Source organism: Stenella coeruleoalba (genome assembly GCF_951394435.1).
Source record: "Stenella coeruleoalba genome assembly, chromosome: 21".
In the NCBI taxonomy this organism is placed as follows: domain Eukaryota; kingdom Metazoa; phylum Chordata; class Mammalia; order Artiodactyla; family Delphinidae; genus Stenella; species Stenella coeruleoalba.
The window spans coordinates 10,513,655-10,533,370 of record NC_137167.1 but is presented as its reverse complement, the minus strand read 5'-3'; the positions used below and the strand labels follow the sequence as shown (position 1 = coordinate 10,533,370).

General features: G+C 46.3%; 1 protein-coding gene across 2 annotated transcripts; it reads right to left on the bottom strand.

Annotated features, from left to right (window-relative positions):
* Window positions 1-5,357: 5,357 nt before the first annotated feature.
* Window positions 5,358-11,979, bottom strand: DUSP26 (dual specificity phosphatase 26). 2 transcript variants are annotated; one of them, XM_079909381.1, is made up of 4 exons: window positions 11,574-11,979; window positions 8,974-9,264; window positions 7,281-7,495; window positions 5,358-6,211 (listed from the first exon to the last, which is right to left on the bottom strand). In XM_079909381.1, the coding sequence occupies exons 2-4, from the start codon at window positions 9,192-9,194 to the stop codon at window positions 6,012-6,014; spliced, it is 636 nt and encodes a 211-aa protein (XP_079765507.1). In that variant the 5' UTR covers window positions 9,195-9,264; window positions 11,574-11,979; the 3' UTR covers window positions 5,358-6,011. The 2 variants fall into 2 exon arrangements, with proteins under 2 accessions (XP_079765507.1, XP_079765508.1); XM_079909382.1 differs by lacking the exon at window positions 11,574-11,979 and having other exon boundaries at window positions 8,974-9,462.
* Window positions 11,980-19,716: the final 7,737 nt, after the last annotated feature.

The following is a 19,716-nucleotide window of genomic DNA, read 5'->3' as shown; positions in this document are numbered from 1 at the left end:
ATATTCCCTGTGCTATACAATATATCCTTGTAGCTTATTTATTTTATATATAGCAGTTTGTACCTCTTAATCCCCTACCCTTACCTTGTCCCTCCCTGTTCCCTCTCCCCACTGGTAACCACTAATTTGTTCTCTATATCTGTGAGTCTGTTTGTGTTTTGTTCTGTTCACTAGTTTGTTTCATTTTGTATTTATTTAATTTATTTATTTTTTATGTTTCATTTTTTAGATTCCACATATAAGTGATATCACACAGTATTAGTCTTTCTCTGTCTGACTTATTTCACTTAGCAGAATACCCTCCAAGTCCATCTATGCTGTTGCAAATTTCATTCTTTTTCATGGCTGAGTAATATTCCATTGTATATACGTGCCACATCTTCTTTGTCCATTCCTCTGTGGATGGACACTTAGGTTGCTTCTATATCCTGGCTATTGTAAATAATGCTGCTATGAACACTGGGGTGCACGTGTCTTTTTGAATTACTTTTTTCGTATTTTCGGATAAATACCCAGGATTGGGATTGCTGGATCATGTGTAGTTCTACTTTTAGTTTTTTGAGGAACCTCCACACTGTTTTCCATGGTGGCGGTACCACTTTACATTCCCACCCACAGTGCACCAGGGTTCCCTTTTCTAAGGGGTCTGTGTGGAGCGATGGCCCTTGGGTGCGTGTGGAGCCCCCTCCAGCCAGTGATATTCGTAGCTGTCTGTCTGGCTTCTGGCTCCATCTGCTACCTTGGGGCCCAGGAGCAGCAGTTTTCTCTTTGCTGTCGCTCCCTGTGGAACTTCTCAGCTGGGATGAGTTACAGGGTGAAGGACTGGGCTAACATTCCTCCCTCTCCCCGGAGTTGTCAAAGGCCCTGGGGCCTGCCGGAGGGTTTGAGTCAACATCAGGAGACCAGGGCAGGCAGGCAGAGAGGATGATGAGATGGACTTGAGTTGCAGCTCCCCAGGAGCATGAGGCTTAGCCGGCTGGAAGCACAGGCTGCAGCTAACAAGAGAATATTTATTCTTGTTCATTTTCAAGTCCTTGGCTTGGGTCCAACTGGTCCACTGCCCAAGAACTAGATGCAGGAGGAAGGCTTTTTTTTTAAGCATCTTTTTTTAAAAAAAAAAAAATTATTTATTTGGTTGCACTGGGTCTTAGTTGTGGCAGTGGGCTCCTTAGTTGTGGCATGCGAACTCTTAGTTGCAGCATGCATGTAGGATCTAGTTCCCTGACCAGGGATCGAACCCGAGCCCCCTGCATTGGAAGCATGGAGTCTTATCCACTGTGCCACCAGGGAAGTCCCAGGAGTCTGGACTTTTAATGCCGGTTTTGGAAGGTGGGAGCGAGACCCACCTGTGACAGGTGTCACCCTCATTCCCCTTGGAGGGTAGGAGGACTGATTCCATCTGTGTGATCACCAGGCTGTGCTCTTTCCTTCTCTCCCTTGACCCCCAAGACACACACACACCCTGAAATGGTGGAGGTGGAGGGATGCGCAGCAGCGTGATGGCTACACACACAGATTCTGGAGCCAGAGCTCCCATGTTTGAACCTGAGCTCCTCCGCTTGCTATTTGTGTGTCTTTGGGAACATTTCTTAACCTCAGTTTCCCTGTTTCTAAGCAATGACAGTGACACCACTTCACAGGGTTTTAAATGAGGATTAAATGACTTAATATCTGTAAAAACAGAAGAGTGCCAGGGCAGAGCCATAATATGGCTTTGTTAAATAATAATAAATGTATATATATATATATATATATATATATATGAATGATCTGCTCTATGAGGATAATCTGGAAAGCTGTTCTTTGGTCAGATAGACTTTGGTAGCTATACATCTGTACTAGAAGTTAGAATTAAGTTCTCAAGTTATTCAGTTTGCAAGAAGTCTGAGAGATTTAGCCGAGGCATATTCAGACTACAAAAATAGGTCTGCGGCTGTGGGTTATATTAGTAGTGATATACTTACTAGGAAAAAGGAGGTGACAGCTCTGTTGTAGCCTACATTGGTCAGATCATAGCTATAGTCAGTCCTTCTAAGAGCCTGAGTTATTTCTGGGTTCTTTTTAGTTATACATAAGTTGCCTGTGGTTCTGACAGGAAATCAATGCAATCTAACTGTCAGGTTGGCCAAAAGGTTCGTTCGGTTTTTTCCGTAAGATGGCTCTAGTAGCACTTAGTTGTCTTTAACTTCATCCAAAACAATTTTGTTAGATTGTATCATGACAGTTGTCGTATCAGTGTACATTCAATAAAAGACTTATTAAAATTGGTGAATTTTTGTGTAGCCATTTTAATATTGAAGATGGAAGAAAAAAGGCAACATTTTGGGCACATTATGCTTTATTATGTCAAGAAAGCTAAAAACGCAACCGAAATGCAAAAAAAGATCTGTGCGGTGTATGGAGAAGGTGCTGTGATTGATCGAATGTATCGAAAGTGGTTGGTGAAGTTTCGTGCTGGACATTTCTCGCTGGTTGATGCTCCACGGTCAGGTAGACCAGCTGAAGTTGACAGCGATCAAATCGAGACCTTCATTGAGAACGATCAACGTTATACCACGCAGGAGATAGCCAACATACTCATAATATCCAAATCGAGCATTGAAAATCATTTACACCAGCTTGGTTATATGAATTGCTTTGATGTTTGGGTTCCACGTAAGTTAAGTGGGAAAAAAACCTTCTTGACCCTATTTCCTCGTGCGATTCTCTACTGAAACGTAATGAAACGTTCTGTTTTTAAAACAAATTGTGACGGGCGATGAAAAGTGGATACTGTACAATAATGTGGAATGGAAGAGATCATCGGGGCAGGCGAAATGAACCACCACCAACCACACCAAAGGCTGGTCTTCATCCAAAAAAGGTGATGTTGTGTCTATGGTGGGATTGGAAGGGAGTCCTCTATTATGAGCTCCTTCCGGAAAACCAAGCGATTAATTCCAACAAGTACTGCTCCCAATTAGACCAACTGGAAGCAGCACTTGAATTAGGCACTTGAAAAGCGTCCAGAATTAGTCAACAGAAAACACATAATCTTCCATCAGGATAATGCAAGACTGTGTGTTTCTTTGATGACCAGGCAAAAACTGTTACAGTTTGGCTGGGAAGTTCTGATTCATCTGCTGTACTGACCACACATTGCACCTTCGCATTTCCATTTACTTCGGTCTTTACAAAAATCTCTTAATGGAAAAAATTTCCATAAAAGGCACTTGGAACGTTTCTTTGCTCAAAAAGATAAGAAGTTTTGGGAAGATGGAATTATGAAGTTGCCTGAAAAATTGCAGAAGGTAGTGAAACTAAAGCGTGAATACGTTGTTCCATAAAGTTCTTGGTAAAAACGAAAAATATGTCTTTTATTTTTAGTTAAAAACCGAAGGCACTTTTGGCCAACCCAATAGAATCAACATTCATAGCGAAGCCCTCACTCTTTCCCTTATATAAAATTGTCTCTCGATGATAATAAAAATGTGAGGTCCCAGCCAACAGATCAAGTCTTGCCTGAAACATTGAGACCAGTTCTAATTTTGGTTGCCACAATTAGAAAGGGGTACCAATACTGGCAAGGCTGGGGAGGAAACTTGAAATATGACAAATTCGGACTCGTAGAGACAAGCATAGCTGTTAGGCTTAAAGTGAGGGAACACAGGAGAGTCACAAGAGCTGGCTTCAAACCATGGGAAGGGCTGCCATGAGAGATGTAGCAAGATAAAGAACACATTAAGTACTGAGTGTGCTCAGAACTTTCCATCGCATAACCAATTAAATGCCCACAGCAACCCTGCGGAAGTAGACAGACTATTGCATGTAACCAGGGGGAGAGAGGTAAAGTGACCATTGCCAGTGCCCTGATGGATATGTGCCAGGGCCAGGGATCCTAGGCCGTCAGATCTTTCGGCCTCATCTCACCACCACTGTAACGTGATCACAGGATGCAAGTGTAATATTAGAGCTTTCTAATACTGTGTGTGGGAGTTATGCAGTGATTCCCGACCATCAAAGATGGCCAAGCAGGGACTTCCCTGGTGGTGTAGTGGTTAAGAATCCACCTGCCAATGCAGGGGACATGGGTTCGAGCCCTGGTCCGGGGTGATCCCACATGCTGCAGAGCAGCTGAGCCCATGCGCCACAGCTACTGAAGCCCACACACCTGGAGCCCGTGCTCTGCAACAAGAGAAGCCACCGCAATGAGAAGCCCACACACCACAATGAAGAGTAGCCCCCGCTCACCACAACTAGAGAAAGCCCGTGCGCAGCAACGAAGACCCAATGCAGCCAAAAATAAATAAATAAGTAAATATATTAAAAAAAAAAGATGGCCAAACAAATTAATGCTTGATAACTATCGTCAAGTGATTTATTGAAAAGACGATTTATTTATGTCCTGGTGGAGAGTGGAAATCGTTAATCTGTGAAGGTGACTTCTGGCTTTGAGATTCTGAATTTCTGTACTTTGGGGTAGAATATACACTTTACATATATTAAGTGATTTTTTTCCCCCTGTATTTTTCACTTCCTCTTACATCCCCTCCCCTTCTCCCACTCATGCGGATATTCTGTTCTGGGAACATACCTCTTTTGTTTTATTTATTTTATTTTATTTATTCGGCTGCACCGCACAACATGCAGGATCTTAGTTCCCGGGCGGGGTTAGAACCCGTGCCCCCTGCAGTGGAAGTGGGGAGTCTTAACTACTGGACCGCCAGGGAAGTCCAACACACCCTTTTCAAAAAGAGGGATGTGGTGGCTGGCTGTTTGACAGTTGGGATGTAAGATCATACTATTCTCTCTGGTGGTTGAGTTTATCTTTTTACTAAATTTACTAAGGAGATTATGTTACACTCCTCAGAGGAAAACTTGGAAAGATTAGAAGAGGATGCGACCACATCACCTCTCCTCCCCTCCCCTCCAGTTTCTTGGTACCAGGCAAAACCCAAACCCATGAATGTGGGATTTAGGGCTGGGATTGATTTAAGATGAATATTCTGCTCTCCTCCTAGCATGGGGGACTTGATATAGAAATCAGGTTGACTTTTTGAAAATAAGTTATATTTCTTACACACCTGAGCTTGTAAAGAGACCTATTTTAAGCTTGGGAGATGCAGGGTGTGCGCTGAGTCCTAACACAGTTTGCAAATCTGAATTTTTTGGTCCTCTGCTTCCCCCGTGTGGACATAAATGGAAATAAATTCAAGATACCCATTGCCCCAGGAGTGTGAAATTGGACTGGGGAGAAACCTCCCTTAGGAACTGGTGGAGATGTGAAGACCAGTGAGGGCTTATGACCGACCCTAGGAGGGAGTCAGGAACTGTTCTCAGGGGACAGGTTCCGACCTCGTACAAGCTGTCAGTAATTCAAGAGGCTTGCTTCGTATTCACCATTTTTATTTTTCCTGGAGACACTTGGATCCAGTAAGCGAGGGATTATCTGTAGGCTCCCAGTCATGCACCTCTGCAGTTCTGGGCCACGACCAGCACCCATGGGTGCCGTGCCAAGCCTCCCACGCCTCTTCTTCCCGGGTTTGGAGTAACAAGTCTGTGGGTTTCTCCCTTAGCTTTTCACACCCTCTCTTCACCGTCTGTCCCTGAGCTACCACCTCCACACAACTCGACACCATCACGTTTGTGTTCGCCGCATCCCTGATTCCTGGCAGAGGTACAGGGCAGAGCTGGTCCTTTTGTTCTGATACGCGGACAAGGGGAGCACTTGAGCACAAAGAGGGGCTGTGAATCGCCGGGACCCCCCTGGCTGGGATCCAGGACTGTCTTCTACCTGCAGCCTACCTGCCTCCTTCCCCGGCCAGCTCCCTCCTGGGTGACTGTCACACTGCCCAGCCTCACCCCATCCCCCCTCCATAGACAGCAGCTGTGGCCTGGGGCCACGTCCCAGCCCTCTCAGGAGAGAATGGGTTCGCTGGGCCGCCTCCAACCTGCCCCCTGGGCCTCCACTCTCCAGCTGGGATCCAGGGACCCACAGGCCTGGCCTGACCTCCCTCCCTCCCTCTGCCCCCTCACGCCTCCAGTCGCTTCCGCAGCCTGCGGTCCAGGGCCAGGAGCTGCCTCAAGAAGCCCCTGTTGGGGATGATGCCTCGGTGGTCCTTGACTTTTTTGATGGCCTCCACAAGGCTGAGGCTGTGGTACAGCATGAGGTAGGCCAGCACCAGAGTGGCCGAGCGGCTCACGCCCACGGCACAGTGCACCAGGATCCTCCCTGTGAACACAGACGCGAGACATGGCTGGGGACCTCGCTGCGGGCTGGAGGAGGCCGGGGAGAGGGCCCCGCGGACAGGTGGGGAGGTAGACAGGTAAGCAGAGGTGCATGGACGCACAGACTGCTGACGGTAAGAGCCCAGGTCCTGGCCAAGGGGGGAGCCTGGACGGGGTGAGACGGAGAGCCTGCAGCAGCGCAGCGTCCATAAGCCCAAAAGGGGCTCCGAGGGAGAGGCTCATCGCTAACGCAGCACTGAGCTTTGCACTGAGTTGGGCTTCCTCCTGTGTGCTGAGTGCGTCCATGGAAAACCCTCCTCAATCTCCCAGTCACTTTGGGGTGGATGATTAATATAGTTTTTTCCTATTAAAAATTAAAAAAAATTTTTTTTTGGCCACGTTCTTTGGCATGTGGGATCTTAGTTCCCTGACGAGGGATCAAACCCACACCCCCTGCATTGGAAGTGTGGAGTCTTAACAACTGGACTGCCAGGGAAGTCCCAATATATTTTATACATATATATATATATATATATATTTTTTTTTTTTCCCTGATCACTAAAGCAAGACAGGTTCAAGGTAGAAATCATTAGAAAGTATAGAAACATATAAAGAAGCCAACAGGACTTCCCTGGTGGCGCAGTGGTTGAGAGTCCGCCTGCCGATGCAGGGGACACGGGTTCGTGCCCCGGTCTGGGAAGATCCCACATGCCGCGGAGCGGCTGGGCCTGTGAGCCATGGCCACTGAGCCTGCGCATCCAGAGCCTGTGCTCTGCAACGGGAGAGTCCACAACAGTGAGAGGCCCGCGTATGGCAAAAAAAAAAAAAGAAGCCAACAATTGAAAAATATATCGCCCATAATCTCACCACCCAGGTGCAACTCTCCACTCTCTCAACATTTGGGATTATTTCCTTCTTTTTATGGACTGCTTTGAAAAGATGGTTGAGAGAACAGTTTCCTTTCCTGAGCATTTTATCACATCATTCAAGTCTCTCTCTCCACACCCAGGCCCCTGGGCTGTTCTCTAACCCATTGTCTGTTGGTCCTTCCCTCCTCCTTGCTCCCCTCCTACCTCCCGGCTGGCTCAGTGCCCGGTGGATGAAGTCGGCGGCCGCCTGGAAGTGGACGCTCATATCGAAGGCTGGCGAGTCGTGGGCCTCGACACCCAGGTAGCGGATGCCCAGCCCCACGTAGGCCTCGGGTGTCCCTCGCCACCTGCTGTGAGAGGCGTTGAGGACGTGGCTGATGCCCAGGCGACGGAGCTCCCGGTGGTTGTTGGCTATTTCCCTGCATTGAGGAGTGGAGGTTAGGGGGGCGCGGAGCTGGGCACTGGGGCCCCGACCTCTGCCCGGCCAACGTTGTTGTCTCCAGGACTCCACCTCACTTCCTGAGGACCCGAGATAGGCAATGAGCCACTGTCTCAACCTGGAGCAAAGGTGGGGAGTCCTGGGGAGATTTCGCCTTGAGGAGAGGAGACTGAGAGATGGGCAAACAACAGCCGTGATAACATATTGAAAGAATGCTCCGAGACAGAAGGACTTTACTTGATCCGAGAAAAGGACTGACAGGGTTTGTGCTTCATGTAAGGAAGTACCTACCAACGGTGGAATCTAGCCGGAGAAAGACTGGGGCGCCTTGGGAGAGAGGGACTTTCTTCACACCAGGGTATTCAAGTAGAGAGAGGAAGCCAATGGGTAGGGGCTGGAAGTGGCAGAGCGAATCTGAACATTGGATGGGTTGTTGGACCAGCTCACATTTAGTGTCCTGTTAACCATTTTTTTTAATTTAATTTTAATCTTAATTTTTTGGCCACGCTGGGCTGCCTATGGGATCTTAGCTCCCTCACCAGGGGTTGAACACGAGCCCCTTACAGTGGAAGCGCGGAGTCTTAACTACTGGACCCCCAGGGAAGTCCCGCCCCCCCATTACTTTAGACTCTCTCTGATGACCAGAATCTTCTTGTGTTTTGCCAGTTACTCCACGCTCATGGTTACCCTGTGGTGGAGGTCACCTTCAGATGTTCCTGTGGCCCGTACCCCTCAGCTCAGCCAACGTGATCATATCAAACGTCCTGTCCAGCGCCAACTCCTCAAGCAGAAAGAGCCCTGAACTTGAACCTCCAAGTCCTGGCTCTGCTACTTACAACCCGTGTGACCTTGGGCCAGTCCCAACTTCTCTGAGCTTCCGATGCCTCCTCTGTAACCTGGGGATAGTGGTACCTACCTCACAAGGCTGTCGTGAAGATTAAGAGAGAAAAGGCATGTGAAAAACTCCTCGTAGTCTCTAAAGCCCTTGGGAGAGACAAGTGGGGCCTCCTCTTCCTTTGACGCCCTTCTCTCCATCGACCCCACGCGCCTGAGTGAGCCTCTGCACACGCTGCGGCTTGGCTTGGTCAACCTTTCACCTCACTAACCACTGTTCCCGGCCCCAGTGATGGCCTTGTCTCAGGGCACAATAGGTGGAAGGTCAGAGGAGTCATCTACATGTCCAGCCCTTAGCACTGACGCAATCATACATTTTACTAAATGAACGATATGATTCCTTGAACAGAGTCTGTCCAGAGTTGAGTCTATCAATAATCCTGTCCAAACTCCCCCAAACCCTCCTCCACTCTGCCCATGCACCCCGTCCCCTCCATCCTCCACGTGGAACCAACAGCACAACTCAGCGCCTCTCTGCCACTCTTCTGCTTTCTTTTTGCGCACACACACACACACACACACACACACACACTCAGCTGTGGTCCCAGTCTGCTGGGTACATACTGGTCTCCGAGGTAGAGGCCCGGCCAGACCTCGTCGGCGTGGTTACAGGCCGTCTTGCCCGTGTACAGAAGCCTCTCCAGCTCAAAGACGTTGAGGAAGGGATGCTGGACAGCTGGTATCTCTTCCAGGGCCCCTCTCGTGCGAACAGGAGACCTCGAGCCACTCCGGGAGAAGCGGGCCATAAATGTCACCGAGGCCCAGAGCCAGTTGCCGGGGCACATCTTAGAGGCAGCAGGAACCGTGGCAGCCACGGGGGTGGCTGATGAGGGGTCAGTCTCCAGGTAGCTGCTGCTGGGAGAGGCAGGGATGTGAGACACACCGGAGTGAGTCTGGAGCAGCAGCTTCCCTTCCTGCCAGCTGGGCTGGCCCCTGGGGAGAAGATTCTCCAGGGACGAAGGTGGAGCCTGGCCCCCTGGTGCGGGAAGTGCTCTGGATGGTCTTCTTTGAGCTGCGGCAGCTCCTTTTCCCTGCTCTTTGGCTCTGCCGGGCAAGGAGGTGGGAGAGTCACATGTTCCTGTTTACGGGAGAGGGAGCTGCCGGCTGCTGGGTGTCTGCCCCGCCACTCCACCCCAGCTGCCAGCGCAGACGTAAACACGCACGCAAACATTTGGTATTTGGGTGGCAGGGCCCGCTGCCGGAGCCCTTGCCAGCGGGGATCTGGGTCTCGTCTGCCTGAGGCTGCAGGCGGAGAGGCTGGGGGGCTGGCAGGGGGCTTGGGAGTGGCTTTGGACCCATTCAGAGGGAATTAGCATGAAGACAGTGCAGCAGGGGCTGTGACACAGCACGCCTGCCTCCTCAGTGCCAGAGGGATGGGCTGCTGTAACCCGTTCCTGCCGTCCCTCTGCCTCAGCGATGAGCCTGCTCTGGGAAGTCTATGGTGGGGACGGGAGGAGTAGGGAATAGTGATGAAGGCGAAGTGTCGGTGTTTGAAAACTACTTGCTGATGGAGGGAAGCGCCAACCTATGTGCGCAACAGGCAAAGCATCCTCCTTTGATCAGCAGACAGATATCATTGATTAAACGTCATCTCTCTGGGTCCAGGCAGGGCTGGAGCACCGTGTGTGTGTGTGTGTGTGTGTGTGTGTGTCTGTGTGTGTGTGTCTCTGTGTGTGTGTGTGTGTGTCTGTGTGTCTGTGTGTATGAGTGGGTGGGGAGAGGAGGAGGGAGGAAAGGGAAGAAATTAGGGATCCTTCCAGGCCCAGGGGCTCAGAGTCTGGAATTAGCATCTGTGTTGCTGGTGGAGTTCAAGTGACCCTACTTAGCACATGGGGTCCTCAATGAGGAGCCTTAGCGGAGGTGCCTCTGACTCTCTGTGGACAGCTGAGCCTCCTGAAAGTGGGACCATGTGTTGAGCTGCAGAGCTGGGAAGGACCAGCCTTTGAGACTTGCCCCGGGAACTTCAGGGCAAGAGCCACGCCCACTCCCTCCTTCCTCCCCCTCCTCCTCCTCCCCTTCTTCCTCCTCCTCCTCCTCCACTTCCTCCTCCTCTTCCACTTCCCCCCTCCTCCTCCCCTTCTTCCTTCTCCTCCTCTTCCTCCTCCTCCTCATCCATTTCCTCCTCCCCTTCCCCTTCTCCTCCTCTTCCTCCTCCTCCTCATCCATTTCCTCCTCCCCTTCCCCTTCTCCTCCTCTTCCTCCTCCTCTTCCACTTCCTCCTTCTCTTCCACTTCCTCCTTCTCTTCCACTTCCTCCTCCTCTTCCTCCTCCTCCTATCCCTCTTCCTCCTCCTCTTCCTACCCCTCCTCCTCCTCCTCCTTTCCCCCTCCCCCTCCACCCTTCTCCTCTCACACTGTGATCCTGACCCTCTGAAAAGGTGGGCTGGTCTGAAGGATCCCCCTCCCACTCCCTGTCCTCTTCTGCCCCAGGGACTCAAGGGAAAGTCCACAGTGAGAGGCCATCTTTGTCCTGCCCCCAGCCCGCTTCCCCACCCACGCTCTCAGCCAGGGCCCAGCTCTCCCCATCCCCCCATCCCCCAGGGCCAGAAGAGATCTAGCGCTCACAGGGCAAAAGGAGCAGAGGTCTTAGGATCAGGACTGGTGAGGGGAGATGGGATCTTGGGGTGTTTAGGGAGAGAGGTGGTTTTCCCTGGCGGGTCAGAAGGAGCACAGAAACAGAGCACGAGAGCCGTCACCACCACCACAGCTATCAGCTTCAACATCATCACCACCGTCATCTACTTTTCCTCCGCAGGCCTGAAGACCCCACCATCTGGTTCCCAAACCACCTTTCCTGGAAACAGATTCTGCCGCCTGTGGGAAGCTGAACGGTGCAAAGAGAGCGGGAAGCAGACCAGGTGTAGCAGGAGCTCCGTGTGACTCTATTTCTCCCCATTCCGTCACGGGGTGCCCCCTGGGCACCCTCCAACCCCATCCGCAGGCTTCTGGGGGCCCTGGTCCGCCTCCCCCCTCCCTCCCTCTGCTGTCGCGGTTGTAACAGGTTCATGGCTGTCGCCCAGCCCTCGCCAGCCCAGACAGCCTGGCGCGGAGGGCGGAGGGAGGGAGCCCAGGCGGGCCCCGCAGGTTCGCTCCCAGGCCCCTTCCCCCCGCCTCGGCCCCCAGCCCCGGTCCCCGCGCCTCGCCCACCCGCCCCGGCCCCGCTACCTCGGGAGGCGGCGCGGGTCTCAGTCCCGGAGGCAGATCGCCGGCTCAGACAGCCCCACGGCCATGACTCTGCCGCCACCGCCGCCTCGGCTGCCAGCGCCAGACCGGTTGATGAATTAGCATCTATTTTTAAGCCATGACACGCACGTCGAAGCAGGGCTGGTATCAGTGTGCGTGTGTGTCAGCGACACGCAGGGACACAGCCTCACACCCGGTGGCCCGAGTGGACACGCGGCGTGGGCCACGCAGCCCGCACCCCCTGCGGCCCCGCCTCGCAGGCATGCTAGTGTGTATGTGTATTTTCGGAGCTGCGCCAATGACAGGCACTTTGCCTAAAGCTGACATTATGTAAGTCGTCCCAGACTGTGTCTTGAGCACACACGCTCCTCCCCAGGCAGCGTTAATTAATTACACAGACACGAGGATGATTCCCACTTACTTGTACATTTCTCCTTCTCCGAGAACACCGTGGTACAGAGAACTATTGTTCGTAACCCTGATCAGTATTTACTATATACCACGTGCTTCACATATCTTAGCTCATCTTATCCTCACCACAAGTCTGTGACGGAGGTGATATTGTTATTGTACCCATTTTAGGGAGGAGGAGACGACGAGGCACAGAGAGGCTAAGTGATCTGCCCAGGGCACGCTAGGCATCGCCAGAGCTGAGCTTCACACCCTGGCTGCCTGGCTGGGAAGTTCAAGTCCTTAAGGGCTTTCTGAACAAGTGTCCCCCGCACAATGGAGAAGGCACAGTGGATTTCTATCCGGAAAGCCATTTCGGGCAGCTCAGCTCCTAGTGAATTTCCCTTTCCTCCACTCCTCAAGAAATTCATGTGCTGATTTTTGGGATACATAGCCTCACTTGCCTTTCTACCGTAAGCACCTTGTAGGCTCCAGTATTGTAAACACTTGGAAGGCAAGGACAGTGTAGTGGTTCCCGGTGCCCAGCTCACTGTGTGATGGGGAGTTGGGGGCAGTAATGAATGTTATCAGGTGATGCTTTGAGAACCAAGAAGACTCGGACTCCAGGAGAGCTGCCTGACAGGAGGAAGCCAGGAAGAAGATGAGGTCATGCTGGACCTGGCTTAGGATGGGTAGGCGGTATCTACCGTAGCTGAAATCAGGATGGACTACATTCCCAGAGGGATGGTAGATCAGGCTTTGAAATCTGAGTCAGAGAAAGTGACATAATCCCCAGTTCAGTTCCATCACAGGGTGTCCTCGAAGAGTAATTCCCCCCTCCACCCAACCTTTTCCTCCTTAGAGAAGCAAACACAATTCCTCTCTATTTTCCCTGTGCCTTCTTGGTATGGCAATTTACCTGAAGACATGAAATCCTCATCATTTAAAACAAAAAACCCTTCAGGGGTTCCCTGGTGGCGCAGTGGCTAAGAATCCGCCTGCCAAGGCGGGGGACACGGGTTCGAGCCCTGGTCCAGGAAGATCTCACATGCTGCTGAGCAACTAAGCCTGTGCGCCGCAACTGAGCTGAGCCCTAGAGCCCGCCAGCCACAACTACTGAGCCCGTGTGCCACAACTACTGAAGCCCGCGTGCCTAGAGCCCGTGCTCCGCAACAAGAGAAGCCTCTGCGATGAGAAGCCTGCACACCGCAACGAAGAGTAGCCCCTGCTCGCCACAACTAGAGAAAGCCCATGCACAGTAACAAAGACCCAATGCAGCCAAAAATAAATGAAATAAAATAAATTAATAAACAAACAACCAAACGAAAACCCTCCTGGGAAATTTGAAATGTAACCACGGAAGCCCCAGTTCATAGGGTTTTAAAAAATGTATTCTTGTCATTAAAAAAAAATTTTTTTAGTCAATAGGCAGTTTCTCTAAGACTTAAACAATCTATCTTTGTTGGAGTAATATATCTTTACATATAATCCTATTTTAAGTGTAACTCATAAACTGTTTATAGCCAGATTAAAAATTAATCTATATTTTAATCAGTGACTCTTTTTATATTTATTGTGTTTACTAGTATTTAAAAAAATGATTTCCACATCTTCTTTTGTGTTTTCTATCTGTTGTGCTTTCTCTTTCTTCTTTTGTCCTTTTCTTTCTTTGGGTGAATTTATCTAGTGTTCTTTATCCATGTTACTGAGCTCTGTTGATTTGAAAGTTAACGTCTACATTTAATTGGCACTTTTATGCTCTCCCTGAATAAGACGAGGATTTTTATTTTAATTTCCCTCAGAAACACTTTCTTTCCCATTTTCTTTATTATTATTATCCACTACTTTGAAACCAGCTTTAAAAAAATTTCTTTGTTTTAGTCATCAATCACATAAGGCACGTAAGTTAAAGAAACAATGCATTCTGCAATACTTATACACAAATAGCGACCTTCTACTTATTGTCTTCCATCCATATCGCAAGGAAACATATTGAACAATTTCAGGTATTAAAATTTTTGTACCTCTCAATATGTTTATGTTGCTATTTCTTAATTTTTCAGTTTTAGGAATTATCTGTTAATTTCTCACTATGAATGCTGAGGGTTTACTTCTCTTCTATTTCATACCTCCAAGATATATATAAACATTCCCTCTATGCATTTTTTATATGTACAGCTATATCATAATTTTGTTATATAAGTATTCAGTATTTAAGATATTACAACTATATAATCCTTATTCACACGTTGAATCGTGTTGTTTGTTATGATTACTTTTTTTTTCTTACGTGACTTTGTTTTCCCTTCAGTTAATAATTATTTTTTTGTGTTTCATTGCTCAATTTTCAATGGATGTCTTACTAATTCAGCCCCACACTTTTCCCCAATTGCCTAAATTTCCTGTCAGTAAACATATCAGTTATTTTCTCAGTATCGTTTTTTTCCATAAGTCTTTTCTGGAGCCTTCTGACTTATCCCCATCTGGATAGGTTGCTCTCAACACTAGTGAAGAGCTGTTACCCTGGGATCGATCTCCTTTTACTCTCATGCTGGGAATTCCCTTTGCTTCTGGAAGCCCTGTTTCCTGGGCATCCTCTGTTCTTCGTATGATACCACCATACTCAAATATCCCTGATATTGCCCCAGTCAAGAAAGGCTCTGTTTTACTTCTTTAGAGAATAAGGTTTATTTTTACAGGGAAGGAGCCTGATTGCAGTGATTGGAGGTCTGTGGAGTTTAATTTATTTTAATTAAATTAATTAAATTTAATTTAAACAGACTTCCAATGCAGTCTATGTTTTTATTTATTTTTATTTTTTTAAACATCTTTATTGGAGTATAATTGCTTTATAATGATGTGTTAGTTTCTGCTTTATAACAAAGTGAATCAGCTATACATATACATATATCCCCATATCTCCTCCCTCTTGCATCTCCCTCCCACCCTCCCTATCCCACCCCTCTAGGTGGACACAAAGCATTGAGCTGATCTCCCTGTGCTGTGCAGCTGCTTCCCACTAGCTATCTATTTTACATTTGGCAGTGTATATATGTCCATGCCACTCTCTCACTTTGTCCCAGCTTACCCTTCCCCCACCCCGTGTCCTCAAGTCCATTCTCTACGTCTGAGTCTTTATTCCTGTCCTGCCCCTAGGTTCTTCAGAACTAGTTTTTTTTTTTTTTTTTTTTTAGATTCCATATATATCTGTTAGCATATGGTATTTGTTTTTCTCTGACTTACTTCACTCTATATGACAGACTCGAGGTCCATCCACCTCACTACAAATAACTCAATTTTGTTTCTTTTTATGGCTGAGTAATATTCCATTGTATATATGTGCCACATCTTCTTTATCCATTCATCTGTCGATGGACACTTAGGTTGCTTCCATGTCCTGGCTATTGTAAATAGAGCTGCAATGAACATTGTGGTACATGACTCTTTTTTGTGTTATGGTTTTCTCTGGGTATATGCCCAGGAGTGGGATTGCTGGGTCATATGGTAGTTCTGTTTTTAGTTTTTCAAGGAACCTCCATACTGTTCTGCATAGTGGCTGTATCAATTTACATTCCCACCAACAGTGCAGGAGTGTTCCATTTTCTCCACACCCTCTCCAGCATTTATTGCTTGTAGATTTTTTGATGATGGGCATTCTGACTGGTGTGAGGTGATACCTCATTGTAGCTTTGATTTGCATTTCTCTAACGATTAGTGATGTTGAGCATCCTTTCATGTGTTTGTTGGCAATCTGTATATCTTCTCTGGAGAAATGTCTATTTTGGTCTTCTGCCCATTTTGGATTAGGCTGTTTGTTTTTTGTTATTGAGCAGCATGAGCTGCTTATAAATTTTGGAGATTATTCCTTTGTCAGTTGCTTCATTTGCAAATATTTTCTCCCATTCTGAGGGTTGTCTTTTTGTCTTGTTTATGGTTTCCTTTGTTGCACAAAAGCTTTTAAATTTCATTAGGTCCCATTTGTTTATTTTTGTTTTTATTTCAATCTCTCTAGGAGGTGTATCAAAAAGGATCTTGTTGTGATTTATGTCATAGAGTGTCCTGCCTATGTTTTCCTCTAAGAGTTTTATAGTGTCTGGCCTTACATTTAGGTCTCTAATCCATTTTGAGTTTATTTTTGTGTATGGTGTTAGGGAGTGTTCTAACATCATTCTTTTACATGTAGCTGTCCCATTTTCCAAGTACCACTTATTGAAGAGGCTGTCTTTTCTCCGTTGTATATTCTTGCCTCCTTTATCAAAAATAAAGTGACCATATGTGCAGTCTATGTTTTTAATTCATCTTCCAGAGATACCTAGAGTTGCCAGTTCCTTGGCCTTTTGGTTGCTCTGATGTGTAAATCAGATTGATCACCAATGTTCCCCAACCGACTTGCCTTCTCTTCAGCATCCAATATTTTGTTGTAACTGAAATAGTTCCTGTTCTTTTCATTCTGGTGGGTTTTATGTTTTTTAAAAGAGTCTTTCAACTGTCATTTTTGTGGGGTTTCAGGAAGAAGCAGAATTAATTTTTTTTTAATATGCTATCTTTCACCAGGAATGACAGCTGGCTTTTGAAAACACACACAAAAAATGATTGATATTCTAATTTTTTTCACATGCCATATTTATCTAGCTTTACCAGCATGTTTTAACAATTCTTTTGCCTACTCTTGCTTCTTCATCCTGTTCATCTCTTCTAGGTCCTTTTTTTCCTTATTTTGTAGTTCTTTTTGTTAGGGACTGTTAATAGTAAATTTCTAAGTGCTTGAATGTCAAAAAATTTCTAATTTGCCTCAACTTGTAAATGATATTTTGCCTGACTTTAGAAATTTAGGTTCCCAATTATGTTTCCTCAGCACATCAAAGATATCACTTCATTGTCTTCCAGCAGTTATTTTTGCTGATGAGAAGTCTTTTTTCTTTTTTTTTTTCCAGTGTTCTCATCATTAGTTTATTGTAATCTGCCTTTTCTCTTCGTTGGCTTTAAGTTTTTCTCTTTATCCTTGTAGAATGCTGGCTTCCCAGTTAGTACCCAAAAAGCCTCTTGGTAACACAAAACTGAGTTTATTGCTTATTAGAGTAAGGGAGAATTCTAACTTGCCAGGTAGCATCTCCTAGAAGGAACTATAAGACCTGATCTATTGAGACTTTCAAGTCTGGTTTAAGGTGGGTCTTTCATTGCAGGGACTTGATTGGATTATCATAACAGAGGAGTTTAGGATTTGTGGAAACAGCAAAGTGAAAATTTTTGTTGTTGTTATTTTTGTAAAGGAAAGTACAACATGTATTGCAAGTGTCAAGCAAGGAGAATGGGCAACTCATGCTCCAAGATGAAGATTTTGAGATGAGGCATTTAGAGTCTTGGAATGTAAACTGTGTGTTGATCCTTTCTGGAGTTGCTGGGCCTTTTGACAAATTTCTATGATGAACTATTAAGTTATTTGCAACTTTCATCTTCTTGGACAAGAGTCACCTGGAATAGCAAAATGATGCTAATTAAGATAGCAAAATAGTAAAGTCATGTCAGTGCAGACAACAAACTGTGTGTGGGGTCCATTGCTTTTGTTTTCATTGTACTACCTTGTAGCCATTTTTCAGCCTGAGCTGAAGCCATTAGTATCCGGGCATGTAATCAGTCTAGATCGTCTCTGCTATTGGAGGTATCACAATCATGTATCAAATTTCTGGGAATGGTTGGTTCATTTGCAACTTTTATGTTTTTGACAAGAGTCACCTGGGAGAGCAAAGTTATGCCAATGAAGAAAATGAAAAGGAAAGTCACCTTGTTGTTATAGAATTAATTTGTGTGGAAGAGATGGTTTAGCTTCTCAGTGGCCAAGTTATATGGAAGTAGATTACTTTATTTCTCACTCTTAGTGTTCTGTAGTTTTATGAAAAGTATTGAAATGTGATTTGACACAGGCTTGGGTGTCCTCAAGATGTGGTTTCCTATAGAGGAACTGGTGAGAGAGAGAGAGAAAGAGAGAGAGAGAGAGACCCCCAAATGGAAGCCATAGTCTTTTCATAACCTAATATTGGAAGAGATATCCCCTTACTCTGGGGTATTCTATTTATTTTGAAGAGCGTCACTTAAGTCCAGTCTACACCGAATGGGAGGGAATTAATTTCCACCCCATGGAGGGAGGAGCATCAAAGAATTTGTGGACCTATTTTCAAAACCACCACATTCAGGGAAGTAGTCTGGCTTCTATCCTCATTCCCTCCTCCATTTTGCCTTCTTCCCATTGTGTGTAATGATGTTAAAAATTATGCTTTATTTTTCATTGTTTAGTATAAGAAAAAATGATCTTGCCCATCTTTTTCTTTGATAGCTTACTGTTTATACTTTTCTCCAAAATATTTTTTCCTAAACTTAACAATGTTTTTTGAAGATCATTTGTTTGCAGTATAAAAAATACTCTTCATTCTCCTGTGTAGTGATACCATAGGATATTCAACCAATACTCCACTGATGGACATATGCTTTGGTTTCAATCTCTTTTTACCATAAATAGGGTTGCAAGGAATATTCTTTGGATATTATTAAAAATTCTGGATAGTGGGTTTCAGCCCATTGAACTGTGGAATGGTAGCTTAGTTTAGTTTAGCCAAAACCCTGTCTCAGGATTTTGTTCTCAGAAGACAGTTCATATCTGAATCCAGGACCAAATGTGTTATAAAAACTCAGGGTTCTGGTTTTGTGTGGATACTTCTGTTTTTTAAAATTTTTTAAATCTTGGCCCCTACATTTTTTTTTTTTTTTTTTTTTTTTTTGCTGTACTTGGGCCTCTCACTGTTGTGGCCTCTCCCGTTGCGGAGCACAAGCTCCGGACGCGCAGGCTCAGCGGCCATGGCTCACGGGCCCAGCCGCTCTGCGGCATGTGGGATCTTCCTGGACCGGGGCACGAACCCATGTCCCCTGCATCGGCAGGCGGACTCTCAACCACTGCACCACCAGGGAAGCCCCTTGGCCCCTACATTTTATTTTTATTTATATTTATTTATTTTGGTCGCACCGCGCGGCATGTGAAACTTCCCCAATCAGGGATCAAACCCATGCCCCTGCAGTGGAAGTGCAGAGTCTTAACCACTGGACCGCCAAGGAAGTCCCAATATAGCTTATTCTTTTAACCAGTGACCCAATCAAGGTTCACAGATTACATCTGGTTGCTTTGCCTTTTGAACACCATGTTTCCCCACCATTACATTGGCTTATGAGACATCCCTGGCCAGTTGTCTTAAAGGATGTCCCGCATACTGGACTTGTTTTATCATAGTGTCATTTGAATTTTTCCTTTATTCCTGTATTTTCTGTAATCTTAGAGTTCTGTCAAAAGCTGTGGGTCTTTACACATTTTGACAAGAACCCTCATACATGGCGGTGTGTACTTCACATTAGAAATGGCACTGTACTTTTCAAGTATAATTTTATATTCCTATTTTATTAAACATTTTTATGTGTTTTCAGCTGGGACAAAGCACAACAATAGTGTTTTTTTCTTTCATTTTAATTTTTAAAACTTTTTTGCAGATTATATTCCATTATAGGTTATTACAAGATATTGGATATAATTTCCTGTGCTATATAGTAAATCCTTGTTGCTTATCTGTTTTAGGTATAGTAGTTTGTATCTGTTAATCCCATACTCCTAAAATAGCCTGGCAGTCCAAATATTGAATGAATGAATGAATAAATACAAATTTAAAAGTTATGCCCAATGCTGGTTTGCATGAAG

Bases quoted from the DNA above. Each gene is read 5' to 3' on its own strand.
- DUSP26 (XM_079909381.1), bottom strand. From the start codon at position 9,194: ATGTGCCCCGGCAACTGGCTCTGGGCCTCGGTGACATTTATGGCCCGC. The intron at 7,496-8,973 runs GTATGTACCCAG...TCCTCAATGCAG, and splicing joins GGCCTCTACCTCGGAGACCA to GGAAATAGCCAACAACCACC. The intron at 6,212-7,280 runs GTAGGAGGGGAG...CTGTGTTCACAG, and splicing joins GGCACTGAGCCAGCCGGGAG to GGAGGATCCTGGTGCACTGT.